General features: G+C 40.6%; 2 protein-coding genes across 2 annotated transcripts in view; one reads left to right on the forward strand and one right to left on the reverse strand.

The window, feature by feature from the left end:
• The window catches only part of LOC105890963 (collagen alpha-1(XIX) chain), a 110172-nt gene extending 104188 nt beyond the window's left edge, over nucleotides 1-5984 (forward strand). The window contains exon 56 of the mRNA XM_031579222.1: nucleotides 226-5984. Within this exon, the coding sequence (XP_031435082.1) occupies nucleotides 226-344 (119 nt within the window). The 3' untranslated portion in view covers nucleotides 345-5984. The remainder of the gene's footprint in view (nucleotides 1-225) is intronic.
• On the reverse strand, nucleotides 5366-12789 carry LOC122133385 (collagen alpha-1(IX) chain-like). Its single transcript, XM_042709510.1, has 4 exons — nucleotides 12578-12789; nucleotides 9469-9657; nucleotides 9216-9293; nucleotides 5366-7598 (listed from the first exon to the last, which is right to left on the reverse strand). Exons 1-4 carry the CDS (start codon nucleotides 12591-12593, stop codon nucleotides 7402-7404), a joined length of 480 nt encoding a protein of 159 aa, XP_042565444.1. The 5' UTR covers nucleotides 12594-12789; the 3' UTR covers nucleotides 5366-7401.
• Between the last annotated feature and the right edge of the window lie 123 nt (nucleotides 12790-12912).

The following is a 12912-nucleotide window of genomic DNA, read 5'->3' on the forward strand; positions in this document are numbered from 1 at the left end:
GCGTGGTATATCTGAAGTCTTTTGTTCACGTTTGTTATTTAGGTGAAGCCATTGTGACTTTGTGAAGCCTTGACCTGTATGATGCTTATGAAGTCTGCATGGATCTGATGGTGGACTGACGCTACATTCATACATCCATCAGCCAATCATTCGAGCCGCCATTGCATTTTACTCTTGGTTTTGCCCACGCACTTATTTCTCCGTGGTCCCCTTTCCTCTCCGCAGGTTTACCAGCAGAAGGCATCCAGGGGCCTCAAGGGCCCCAGGGGCAGGAGGGCCCACCTGGCAGATGCGACCCCAGTGACTGCCAAACCCCCCACTCCCATTCCCGGCGGCACGGCTAGCCTGCCCTGCCACCAGATATCAGTCCTCCCAGGGACCCAGAGAGCAGGAGTCCGCCCTGGGATTTTGAGTCAAGACATTTTCTGGAGGGGGGTGGGAGTTTAACTAAATGAGTAAAATCAGCTGGCTCAGTACAAAAGTCAGGCAGAAACATGGTCGCCTTTTTACGTTCTGACACGCAAACCTCTAACCCTCTGCCCTGCCTCTTAGTGTGTGCTGTTTATTCAGTCAGGCCTGAGGAGGTCTCTGATTAGCCATCTCGCAATACCTTCTTAGTATGCATCTTATTTTCTTCGCATGGGGTTTGAATTAGCCAAGTAGCGTAGAAAAACAGAGAGATGTGTTTATCTATGAGTTTGCCAAATCAAACCCAACCCGTTTGATGCAATCTGCAACGTTTCATGGAAGCTTTCCTTTTTAAATTTTCATTAGTTATGATTTATATTATGTCGAGATGCCCTTAATCATGTACCACTTTTGTCTTCCCATTCTGTGACCCAATGCATTCCACATGAATTCATGTCATTTATGTCAAGACCATGACATGCAAACAGGAACAGCTTTATTCAGATAGGCTACACTTAGTTATTAGATTTTCAGTATCATGAGCTGAAAGTGAAGAAGTCAATCTCCACATTTCACATGAATGTTGAAAGGCTGTGTATATATCAATGTCAGTCTGATCTGAAGGTGTCTAGGACAGTTTAGAGACAGAACATACTACTGGGTCAACTCAAACCAAAGCTATGCTCATAACTCCAAATGGCAGTCCAGGAAAATATAGTACAGGTTGGTTTAATCATTGCCCAGGAATCCAGCATGTAGGTTGATTACATTGAATGAAGAAATGGGGTGGGGGGGCACATTACATCTAAAGTTTCACATTTTACAATCTCAGCTTTGACAGAATTGAACTGAGGTATTATATTGATTTAGCAAAGAGTAGTGTTTGAATACTGAAGTCTGGATGTCTGAACTGCCCTTGTGAGGCAGAAGCTAAGAGATGAGGGGGGAGAGAGGAGGGTTGAGGAGCTGACGGCTCGGTGGGAGTTCAGGTTGTCAGACATGGTGTTTCTTCTGAGCTTCAGTCAAGGAAACCAGCGGTGTCTCACTGTGCTCAGGACTGTCAGGCTTCTCATCTGCAGATCCCTACTCTGCCAGCCTTGTTACATTTCCGATGAAGAATCCTTTACTTTTTAATGCTTGTACTTCTTGTTTTTTATTATTTTATTTGTATTTGTTTTTGCAATCTTCTTACAGTGGTCATTCACTCAGGTGGTTATCATTAACAGCAGAATGTGTGTGGGAGAGAGAGAAGTGCAAAATTGGCGATATAAAATCTGCAGGAGTGTAAATAACAAAATGGGGGAGTTGTTTGTCACCCTCAGTGTGGCAGATGCTGTTGCAGGTGCTGTTGTGCTGCTCTTTTGAGGCAAAACAAAAAAAATCACTTTTATTGTTTACAAGGGAATAGGTTGCTTAGGTTCCCTTCACACTGTACAGACATCAGACTACTGGTGCTTTATGTATATTTTGAACTTTGATTTTCTTTTTTTCCAAAGGCAGAATTTGCCAGTTTGTGCCATCAAAATGTAAACATAATTCAGGATATTTATAATTGTCTTATTGTTTGTGTGTTTGTGTTTGACGGATATTTTGTTTTCTTTGATGTACTTGAATTTTGTCGTTTGGTTGTCATAGGTTTTGTTTTTTGAACATATTGATAAATATGTTCATATTTTTAAAAACTGAAACTGGTTGAATATTTCTTCGCTGATCATGGCTTGCAAAGTATTCTATTGTTGACGTTCTTATCCTACAATTTGTCTTAAACCTGGAATTCTTATCAAACATCTTTATTTATGAGTTGGTTGTTTCAATGGCTAATACACTATTATGCTTGCTTCATTAATTGTTGTGTTGTCAGTCATTAAGATTTGCACATGGGCAAATCAGACTGTACTGACATGACTGTAGAGGTGTCATCTCCTTACCGTGAGGATCTTTGCCACAGTCTTTTTAAGTTGAATATGTGGTGCTCTGCACAGTGGTGTGGGAGAAAGGGCCTTCAACTTCACAGAGATGCTTGTATTTCTTTCCCTGTGCTCTGATATGATTAAAGTATCAAAGGTTATGTGGGCGTACTGCCGTTCTAGGATTTTCCAATATCTCCTTTTTGGTGCATTTTTCCTGAAGTGTGATGACTTTTTTTTTTCTTTATGAAATTAGCACATTTTCTTTGCCTCCCCCTTTCATTTTTCACCCTAGCACACATTGTTTTGTTGTTATGTTTAACTCACAGTGACAATGAGAGGGTAGCAAATTTTTCACCAGGGTTTGAAAGCCAAGCATTTTTTTCTTTAAATATTAGCATGTCTTGCTTATCACTGGATACACTAATGAGTTGATGGTACAGCAGGTCAGATTTGTTGTCGAGTTTTCATCACTTGGCCATTTCTTCTTGGTTGGCTGAGAGAAGAGTAGTTGAAATGCAGTGGAAATCTGCAGCAGGCTCAGGCTATATACAGGACAGTTTCATTGTCTTTCCCTTGTAACTGCTCAAACCGCTGCAATGTTTATGCTGTGAGCTCACCTTAGATATGTCAGTGACTGACCCATGTTGTCATCTTTTGGATTGATCTTTTTTTCAAGTTTCTCTGAGTCGTAGCTATGCCTTTCTAGTGCTCTTGGTTAGTTCTTGTCAACTGCAGACTGAGGATGTTTGTTTTTTCCTACTTAACCGCACCATGTGACCAAAAAACACCACATGCTATTATCACTTTCTTGAGCTCTGTAGCGCCACAGAGTGGCTGATACGCACATTGAAGTGAAAGGATCCACAGCCACAACCTGCTGAAGTTCTGAGATCTTTAATGTTGAAATGGTTTAAGCCCAATGTGATGGGGGAAAGGACTGCGTTTGAGCTGTGTTGAGTTAATATATTTTTTTTCTCAACTGCTAAACACAGCTTTCTACAGGGTTCTGGCATACAAACATAACAGCCTCATTGTTCCCATAGAGAGAAATAGTGGTTTTCTAAATTATATGGTTGCACCAATGTAGCACACCAAAGCTAAATGCTGCAGGTGTCATACGCCACAGTAGGGTTGGGAACAGATGTTACCTGGGCTGATGCTCCAGAGACTTTACTTCAGTGGCTCAGAGTGACACAAAGAATCAGCAATGTGGAAGTAAGTCATTAATATCAATACAGCTCCAACTCCCACATTAAAATGACTCATTAGATTCGTTGGCAACACTGCAATCGGCTGAGTTCAATCAGTCCTTTTGAAATGTCCTATGAGGGCAATAGTTTGAGAATGAGTGGAGTATTATTGGAACATGTGCATCTCTCAAAGTTACAAGTTCCTCTGGTACTTTCATCCATTTAACTCTGAAACCCACTAAACATATTCTGCCTGAGAACATCTAAATATCACTGTATCTGTGTTGTATATTATATGGCGAATTTTGCATAGTTTGTTAACTAAAGCCCTCTAAGCTGCCTACGTGTTTCAGTGAAATCTCCTCTCATACCAAATGAACAAAAAATGTTGATCTCATACCAAATAAACAAAAAACGTGGTACAGTTCATGCATTTGTGCTTCTGTCATCAATCTGACACAGATGTCATACTGATAGTTTCTACGTTGTATGTTCAGTTATTTGGGCTTTGTACCATTGAGCAAGGTGTTTGCTAACATTGCTATTAGCCAAAAAAGGTAATGACTCTACTCTGACCCTTGTTGCATTTTTGCTGTTTGAATTCCTGACCGATGCTTTTTATCTCTTTTATCTCTAATTCATTCTCATCTGTAAAGACTGATGCATGTCCAACAATCAAGCATGTGCAGTGTATCAAACAATGCAAGCATTCCTAAAACAAAATGGGCACACACACAGTTTTCTCACAGTTGGCCTTATTCCCATTCTTAGCCGGGGCAAATTCCAATAATCTTTTAATGCAAGATCTAAAATTCATGGTGTCAAGAGGAAAATGTCTTGATTTCCTTTTCGTTTACTGATGCTTAAAGAGGACCTATTATGCTTTATAATAGGTCTGCTTTAATACCCAGAGCAACTGGGCTTAAACTCATAATACTACTTCTAACGTGTAATGTGATATCAACTGCCATCAGCATTCAGTGAATCAGTTGCAAAATTTCGAACCGTACTTAGCTTCTCCCTATGCAACACGGTGAACTGTGCATGCAACTTGAGGTAAATGTATCAGATTTATTTATTTTATATATAGATTAAAATAAACTGAGCAGAAAAATGGAGGATTTATTTAGGGTATCTTGTAGATGTGACCATTCACTGAACTTCTTGTTTGTTTGAAACTTTATTTCCAGCTGTTAAAAAAATGGTCAAATTGATTTACTGACTGGTGAATTGATTGATATGTGTATGAATATATGTACCTGAATAACTGAATTGCAGGATGTTTTACTGTTGTTTTATTGTGATTTCTACTATGACACTGTGCTGTTTTTTATGCCTCCAAAAGGTACATCCTCACATTTAGTCTTTTCTTCCTTCCTCTGTCATGTACTCTTTAATTTCTGGTGGATAGCTAAATCTATCTGCACAATAGTTTGGTCACTTTATTTAAACTGCATGTATCCGCTGCATGCGACCATTCAACTCTGAATGCAACTCCCGTATTCCATAAAACAGCCAATGTCTGTGATATGTCTGTTATCTTGTGTTGATTTGCAATGATTGATAATATTTCTTATTTAGTTTTGTCCACAACACTGGCCGAGGATTCTTTTTTGTTATTTCACATTCAGCTGATACATTTCGTTAGGTTTTTTTTATTTTGTGTGGTCTTGCTAGAAAACTAGAAAACTATTTTGGGATGCTTATATGAAGTTTTGACATTAGGACAGGTGCATTACCAAATGTAGGTAAAAGTATATTGACTACTGTGAGGTTAGTTTCTGATGATGAGGTGGATCCTCGCAACTTGTCTTTGAGTTCAGTCAACACTGTGAATTCCACATGAGACAGCTTATCTAGCCACTAGAGCAGGCATTCTTGAGACACAGGAGGAATCACTGTGGTCTGATGACGGATACATAACCTGTGAACATTTAAGATGAATTTACATGTGCATACGGTAGCTTTGGTTCTTCTGTGAGAGAAGTGGATTGGGGGATTGGATTCACTATACTGGCCAAATTTCTTTATTTGTGGCAGGAAATTATAAAGAAGAGTTTACATGCTCTGCCAAAATTATATTGAGGCTTTTTTTGTGGTGAATTCAGAACTGTTTCAGATTATAGCTTAAAAGGAATGTTTATCAGATATATACTATGTGTGTGACATCAGGTTTTTTTATGAGGATAAAGCATATCAAAGATAACATGCATAACACAAGTAACAAACAAATAACAATGGCTTTTGAATGTTTGTGGTGAAAATGGCCCCATGGATGTCTTATTTTCAACAAACCCTTATGTATTTTGATTTGTACTTCAAATGTAATTCAACTTATAAAATGAATTATTTGAATGTCCAAGTCTGTACTGAGTTAAAACGTAAGAGTCATTAATTGTTTTATATTTCTTCTACTTGCCCTTCCCCTAACTGTACTCTAATAAAACAAATAAAATTGATTCTTTACACATTGAAACATGCATGTCAATGTCTCCATGACTAATCCAGTACGGTACACGGATTTAATAAACTGCTGGTGATTTGAACTAACTGAAACAGAACTTTGTTATTTTTAAAGTCTTAAACTGATATAGTATATCACTTTTTTAAGCAGACATTGGAAATGCTCTAGATATGAGATACTTGAATTATTTAAGATCCATTGAGGATCGCTAGATAGTCTTTCTTAAAGCCTACTGGAAAGTGCAAATATTAGAATTAGTGTGTTCTAAAAATACTAAACTGTGAAAGATGCTCCATCGAAAGGCCATCACTGTGTATATTTCATTTTAGTGTAATCACATACGATTCACTCAAGAGTGTTAAAGAAAACTTTAAGAACAGGCTGAGACCTAGCTTTATTTGGAATCGAACAATTCATATAAAACACGTGTATCTCTCCGTGATACCTGTACAAACTTCAATGTCATCCTTACATAATACCTATGTATAATAAATAGAAATACTGTGCATTGTCTGGGTTCTGGCACGCTGGCATAGGCCCCACTTTGAGCTCTTAAAAGGGGAAATCCTTTGAATCCCACTCCCAAATCCAAGCATAAATGAATTACAACATCTTCCACCCCGCCTCGAAAGAGCAGAACATCAAACCATATCTAATCCATAACAATTGACACAGATTTACTGTACAACAGAACTGAAGGCCAAAGTGACATGGTCCCTCCCTCCCTTCCATGTTTATTTGAAAACGAAATGAAAGTCGTGTCCTTTGCGACCATTTCTTCACAAACTGATAACACCACAAGCGTTTTCAGCAGGTTTATCTTTTGTTCAGTATAGTACAGTATGGTACATTGAGAGTTGAGATGGCATTAGGGTCTGAGGACAATTCTGCTTGCTGCTTCCTTCTCTTCTGGGGAATGTTCAAGGTTTCTAAGGTAAGCAGTAGGGTTAATAGTGAGGGGTGGAGATGTTGAAAATGGTCCGGTCGAACATCCTGTGTGCTTCAGACTGCATTATGGATAAGGAAGAATGCTGACAATATAGGCAGTGGGGTTTGGAAACATCTTGTGAAAAAAAATACAATTCCTTACTTTCAAAACTGGAAAAAAAACTAAAAAAGTCAAGTGGGAAAAAAAAACCATAAATCACAATAATGACCACATTTCAAATCAGAAATTTGAACAAGCTGACTCTGATGATGTCTTGACAACTGAAATGGAGCTCTCCTTGTGGTGTTTCCAGGCCCTGGCTAGCACAGAACATTCTCACACTGGTGTACAGACACTAAAAGGCTACGCAGTCTCGTTCTCATTTGGTGGCTTTCAAACACACATGTGTGTGTGTGTGTGAGAATGTTGTGTGCTTCCTCGGGCAGTTCTCCATTAGTCTCTCCTTCTCGGCTTCAGCCCCTGCCGCCGCTCCCCGGTGGCTTAGTTATCGTTTGGCCCTTTCACATTGGTGTCCAGGACGGCCGACCCGGCTGGGAGGTTGCAGGCAGAAGGGTCACAGTAGCCATTGGGGCCAGCGGGACCAGGAGGCCCAGGGACACCGGACTGGCCGTGGAGACCAGGTGGGCCTCTGGCACCGTCACGGCCATCCCTGCCGTAGCCAGGCTTCCCTGGCTCACCTGAAATTGGAAATAAGGCACAGGTGAGATGTGCACTCTCCCTCTCTCCCTCCCTACATCTCTCTCTCTCTCTCTCTCTCTCTCACACACACACACACACACACACACACACACACACACACACACACACACACACACAGGCACAGAGATTACAAACCAGGAGGTATTTCACACAAATCGATATTGACCTCTAATATCATTTGGATGACAGACATCCCCTTATGACAATTAAGAGGCCTTAAAATGTAAATATAATCATATAATCTCACTGCAGCAGAGAGGATAGGGGGGGGGGAATATAAATAGCTTATTCTGATTTCTCCTCGGCAGAGGACTCTTGGGGGAGCGGGAGCCGTCAATGCCACCCCAGATTTAACCTGCCCTCCGCCCACACTGTGGTTCCCCAGCTGGACATTAACTGGAAATGAAGGCTGCCTGGCGTGGCGTGGCATGGTCTGGCGTGGCAGGGAAGGTCGGATAAATGAGTCGTGACGGATTCACCACTCACCCCCGGCCGCTCCATCGGATCCGCCCATAATGTGTGCCCGTCCCTTCACATTTGGGACATACTTGGGGAATATACGCTGCTCGCTACTTACTCCCCCCCCTCACACACACACACACACACCTTCCACCTCTGACTGGCGGTAATAACCCTGAATTACATGCAGTGCTGCACATTCTCTGTTCCACTTATGGTTCTCATTTCCTTTATCTATACGCCGCGGCACCACCCTCCCCAAACGATTAGAGCTCTCCTCCTGAGGCCATTGCCATTGTATTGCTTCACTCACCGGCTCTATGAAGCCAAGCTGAATGTATGGAGCTAAAACAGAGACTTTAGATTTGCTATTGAAAAACTCTGCATTGATAAAAAAAAAAAAGCATTAAAAATACCTGTATTGAAATTAACTTTGGGCATAAAAAGGATGTTTTTTTTGTGACAATCTTCCTCTTCATGTCAACCTTTTTTAGTGCATTCTTAAATGCTTTAATGCAAGACTTTTTTCATTGTCAGTACTTTTTAATGTCAACCTACTGTCTCTGTTTTGGCGTGGAAGGGTAGGACAAGAAATACATGACTTGCACAGACCCAGTGGGCAACACGTCAGTAAGACACTGAACCCCCAACCGCTCCTGATGTGCCGGTTGGCAACTTAGATAGAAGCCTCTGCCATCGGTGTATGAATGGATACATGTCTGAGGCATTCATCTGTAAAGCGCTTTGAGTGCTCTATGGAGTAGAAAAGCGCTATATAAATGCTGCCCATTTACATCTGAACATGGGTGTGGCCGGACGTATGGGGATTGTGAAAGGAAGAAGTGAATATCCCCAGAGAGCATTTGAAGGCATTTTATCAATCAAGAACGCTGGCCTGAAACTGTCACACCCTGTAAAGCCTCTCCAATTCCGCTGTCAGCACAAGACAAGTACGTGTACCTCAGGAAAATGTCAGTGAAGTCTCCACAGAAGTATATCAAAAGGTTAACTGACACGACAAATGAACTACAAATGTCAACTTCACTATGTGATGGACAAAGCTATACGACTGTGACAAGAGGGCTATAACATGTCTGTTCATCCGTCTGATAGAGTGTGTACATATGGCGTCTCACCTGGTAGACCAGGGGGTCCTGGCATGCCTTTGGGTCCTCGCGCTGTGGGTCCTCGGTCTCCCCTGTCACCCATCTCACCTGAACCAGACAGAAAATGGTTTAGTAATTTAGTAAAATGTAATTTTAGTTCTTTACGTCAGAGATTAGATTATCAGATATCCAGTTTCCTTATTACGCCCCCGTTAACCCCATTCTCAACATTTGCATCACACGAGATGTTGACAGCAGATCCCATGTAGCCGAAGAGTCCAACCTTTAGATCCTTTGCGTCCGAAAATTCCTGGAGGTCCTTTCAAGCCTGGGAGGCCTCTTGCTCCTGCCTGCCCAGGGAAGCCACTGTCTCCTGTGGGACCCTGAGGCCCTGGAGGTCCTGGACGACCAGGAAGGCCTGCTGCTCCTGACTCCGGCCTCCTAAGACTGGCTGCCAACTGTGCCAACTGCTCTAAAGGTTGGAAAAGGCAATGACAGGATAAGTAAGTGTTGTGTAAACATCATAATGACAATGTACTTACATAAACAAAACACAGAGTTAGTGTAGTGCACTCCTGTAAGTAAAGTGTAATTTACTCATGTGTGAATGTCCTAAAAGATCGATATAGATATCGGTTATTGCTCAACATGTTATTTTCTGTTTGGTTTTTGAGGCAGATTATTAAAATTAGCCAACATTTAAATTAGACCCCTTATAGGTGTGCTTCCCCATTCACTCAGTTGGCCTTCCATTGTAGTCTGGAACAATAGCTCTCGGAGACCACAAGGGGGCCTTCTTTAGTTATTACCTTGCTCACCTCTCTCACCCCTACTTTTGTGCTGCTGCTGGATGTTTCTTGTGGGTAAACTAAGCTAATGTTATGGCGGATAAACATTTGGAGAGTTTTGGGGAAAGGGCACCAGAAGCAACGCTTGGAGTCATCTGTCATATATGTCATATGTCATATGTTCCGAAACATGCTGGAGGACATGAAACCGGGGTTTTAAGGTACAGTATGTAGAATTTAGAGGCATCTAGCGGTGAGGCTGCAGATTGCAACCAACTGAATACTTCTCCCTTTCCAAGCATGTATAAGAAGCTACGGGGGCTGGCAGGTGCTATAAAAACGTGCAAGGCCCTTTCTAGTGCCAGTGTATTGGTTTGTCTGTTTTGGTCTACTGTAGAAACACGGAGGCACAACATGACGGACAAGGACCCGCTTCCTATGTAGATACAAAGAGTGCATTGTAAGCAAACAAAAATCACAATGATGATTAGACACTAATGAAAACATGATTATGAATACTATATTCAATTTATGCTAACAGATCACCCAAAATGCAAAATACTGCACCTTTAAAGTCGGGTACCCTATCACTCACATTTCACAAAAGCGTGTTGATACATTTTTTGAAGATACCAGCATATTATATTCCTTATATAAAACACCAGTCCAGTCTATTCAAACAGACTAAGCTATGTTACACCCTCTCTTGTGCACAGAAAGTGATCGATGGATATGGCACAGAAGATTTTGTATCCAATCGAGTTAAATAGAGCACTAATAAACAAGAAGCCTATTAACACGATATATGCGTTGTGAGACCATGTGATGCCACCTGCAACAGTCTTGACAAGTCGGACTGAGTAACATTATCATGTTTAATTAACTGTTAAGAGTAGATCGATTTTATGATGGCTTTTCATATCGTATTTATAAAGTTTTCATAAAGTTAAACATAAGCATTGGCTATGGTTCTATCTAGGCTACACTAAATATCTCTTGAGGGAATCTTATTTTCACTCAATGTGCCTACTTTTTTAATTTGCTAAAATCATAAGCTTTTTACTTGACCTGACCTGACAATTCCTTCACAAATAGGCAGGTTGATACATCTAGTGGCGCTTCTTTACATAACACTGAAAATCAGTGAGCCTAAACGGTCTGTTGTAGCGAAGATGACTATTTATTTCTATCTGAGAAAATGCCAATTTGTATCAACAATCATCGGGACGGGATTCTGATTACTGATGCATAAAAAAGACATCAATCCCAAACCAATACTCCTGTTAACACAAGCACAAGAAGTTCCAATATAGTATTTGAAAAACGGTTTGTGTCAGACAGAGGTCCCTCATCAGCTGAACAAGTAACTGCATACTACACAGTTCAAAGTGATAACAAAGTGACAACATAGCTGTATCTAGTTATTTTCAGATTCAACGCTATAAATATGTATTATATTTCAGTGGCACAGTTGGTCTATCATATTCATGTCTATAATCATTGAGATCCTAACCAAATGTATTATGTTGGCAGTGATGGGTTTTCTGAAACAGAGAGGGGTTATTATGATCCAATGGCGTATTTGGAATGGGATGTTTAACTCCATTTGATAATCACAATCCCTCTCTGTGTTCAAAAATCACTTGAAAACCCATCTCCACAAAAAGCATCAGCTCAACTAACCATACTTATCAAAATAAAAAAAAATAAAAAAAATCTTATAATCTTTTCCCTGTACTCCCTGTGAACAAATGTCTTTTTCCCAATACATTATTTAGATGGCACTTGTGTGAGATTGAATCGAAACTAAATATTGTGGCACTTCTCCTCAGTGACTTCTATAACTGTTTCTTGAATGGTAATTTACTTTTGCTTTCAAACCACCTTGAATATCAACCATTTTCAGACATATAAATGTATAAAAATGGTCTATCAAATGAATAAATGTTGAACCTGAAAATGTACTTAAATCTAAATGTAAATACTGCTTGTCCGGTGAAACAGCAGCAATAACCCAGCTCCTCTCAGCTAGTGTTTGAGCATTGGTTTGAGCATTGGTTATTCTGCACAGCCTGTCAGTGAGGTTCACTTCTAAGTGTCTCACTGAAAATTCATGTTGTGAACGCTTGGCTGAATTTGGTTTGATTCTTTTTTTTTTTTAATTTTTTTTATAGAGGCACAGACTTTTTACTCCAAGCCAAAGAAGTTGCAACTCTCCCGAAGGCCAAATCAATTTTTCAGGAGAGCGCCTATGAAAAAGTCATGAAAAAGACTGAGTGGTGAGGAAGCACAGAGGAGACGGGCAGGGCTGAGAACGCAACTCCATCAGCAACATTTAAAAAAAGTGTTTTTGAAGATCGGAGACCGGACATACGATCGGCACTCTCATCTTCCAAATGAACAAAAGCAAGACATGAGTTCTCTATCTCGTCCTTCCCTTCTGATTGGCCACTGATTGTCTTAAATCCACCAGAGGAGACCTAACGATGTGGCTCAGGGTTCAAATGAGTGTGTGCTGTGAGGTACTGAGGGGGAGACATGAAATGGGGGGGAATCATTAAGGAAAATGCCACGCATTGTTTTTCATGGAGATCTGAGCCTTACCCTGCATGACTCTCATGCAGACTTGTCGGATTTGTTGATCGCTCGGCTCTTTGCCCTGCAAGCAGAAGGAACATTGCAACACACAATTAGCAAATGTTAATGAAATTCTCTTTCCGCAGCATCCAGTCAGACCTCGGCTAAGTTGATGAAACGCGTGCTTTTGCAACGCGTCAAGATTTTACTGTCTGCAAATCACACCTCTCGGGCTGCAATTCTCAGTGGCTGATTCTTACCGAGCATAAATGTATTTCTGCCTGGGTTTAGTAATGTGCTCTGTTTTTATGAAACCGTAGAGTTTACAAATACATTTTGAAATGAATAACATTAAGCAGAAG

The sequence above is a fragment of the Clupea harengus genome, chromosome 13, assembly GCF_900700415.2.
Source record: "Clupea harengus chromosome 13, Ch_v2.0.2, whole genome shotgun sequence".
NCBI classification, from domain to species: Eukaryota; Metazoa; Chordata; class Actinopteri; order Clupeiformes; family Clupeidae; genus Clupea; species Clupea harengus.

What these genes read in the sequence shown, in the direction of transcription:
- LOC122133385 (XM_042709510.1), bottom strand. An exon ending in CGGACGCAAAGGATCTAAAG is followed by an intron (nt 9,294 to 9,468) that starts GTTGGACTCTTC and finishes TGTCTGGTTCAG; the next exon opens with GTGAGATGGGTGACAGGGGA. An exon ending in AGGACCCCCTGGTCTACCAG is followed by an intron (nt 7,599 to 9,215) that starts GTGAGACGCCAT and finishes TTCCAATTTCAG; the next exon opens with GTGAGCCAGGGAAGCCTGGC.